Source organism: Pterocles gutturalis, unplaced genomic scaffold (assembly GCF_000699245.1).
Source record: "Pterocles gutturalis isolate BGI_N339 unplaced genomic scaffold, ASM69924v1 scaffold48180, whole genome shotgun sequence".
Classification (NCBI taxonomy): Eukaryota; Metazoa; Chordata; class Aves; order Pterocliformes; family Pteroclidae; genus Pterocles; species Pterocles gutturalis.
Window position 1 is genome coordinate 5957 of NW_010140294.1, and position 1167 is coordinate 7123.

The following is a 1167-nucleotide window of genomic DNA, read 5'->3' on the forward strand; positions in this document are numbered from 1 at the left end:
TCCGTCCTGCATGCGGGAGTCATCGGGAGCCGTTGCCGTTCTCTGATCTCCAGATTTGGGTGCCTTGTGAAACTGCAGGGAGTTGTTCCACGGACTCAATGACTGGCTAATCCGGGCGCCCTCAAGACAGGCTAGTCTGAGAGGCCTTTTCCCTGTCGCGTTCCTCGCGTTGTCTCCAGGTGCAGACGTTTTCACTTGTGCTCTGTTCATGTCAGTCTTAGCTTTCTGTTACGGTTCTGCACACTTCCACCGAAGGGAGGATGTTGTGGTGTAAAAGGAAGTTTATGCGGAGGAGACACGTGGCGGTGCGCTTACCAAAGCAGCTCGTTTCTATCAGGGTCTGTCCCAAACGTAGACTTTGCCTGGCTCTTGAGAGCTGGGATTCACTGCCCTGCTGTGTGTTTCCGCTGCTCGGGGCAGAAAAGGTTTTTGCCGCTCATCCGAGGGTGGGCGAACGGCTGGGTGCATTCGTAGCCCCTGAGACTCACTGGGGATACTGTCGTGGATTTCATCTCCTTCCTTTCTGTCTCCGCAGTTAGCTTTCTTCGGAGTGGTACCAAGCTCATCTTCCGGAGAAGGAGCAAGCAGAAAGAAGCGGGCCTGAGCCAGTCGCACGATGACTTATCCAACGTCACTGCCAACTCTGCAGCCAGGAAGAAAGCCGGCAGTTTCTCCCGACGCCTCATCAAGCGCTTCTCCCTCAAGTCTAAATCCAAACCCAAAGCTAGCGACAGCACAACAGCAGCAGAGAACTGAAGGAGGGAGAAGCCTGTCAGAAAGACTGCGCAGAGATCCTTTTCTAGTCTCGTCTTCCCACTCTGTGGTATCTGTGACCTGCAGTCTGGTTCCCTCTGACCTCGGCTGAGGGAAGACACCCCAGCGCTTTAGGCCATTTGGGGAGCGGAGGTGGCGAACCCGGGGCTTAGGCTGCTTGTCTGCCTTGGCTTAGCCTTCTCCGACTGTCGTACCCCTCCGCGCTCTCCCTGAAAATCCAGGCGGCACGCTAATCCCCGCGGGGTTCCGAGGAGCCGCAGAAGCGACGCTGCTTGCGTAGCTGTCTTCGCCGGGTACGTCCCGGAAAGAGGTGGGGGGTGCCTCTCGAGCAGCAACCCTCTGAGTTAAAAATTGAGAAACTACCAGGTTAGCTCCGTCGCAGAGGTGCGTGGG

At 56.6% G+C, this 1167-nt stretch overlaps 1 protein-coding gene across 1 annotated transcript in view; it reads left to right on the forward strand.

Moving 5' to 3' along the window:
- The window catches only part of C2CD2L (C2CD2-like), a gene marked incomplete at its 5' end in the record, with an annotated part of 6281 nt that extends 5525 nt beyond the window's left edge, over window positions 1–756 (forward strand). Inside the window, one exon of the mRNA XM_010083573.1 lies at window positions 536–756. Coding sequence (XP_010081875.1) covers window positions 536–756 — 221 coding nt within the window. The remainder of the gene's footprint in view (window positions 1–535) is intronic.
- Window positions 757–1167: the final 411 nt, after the last annotated feature.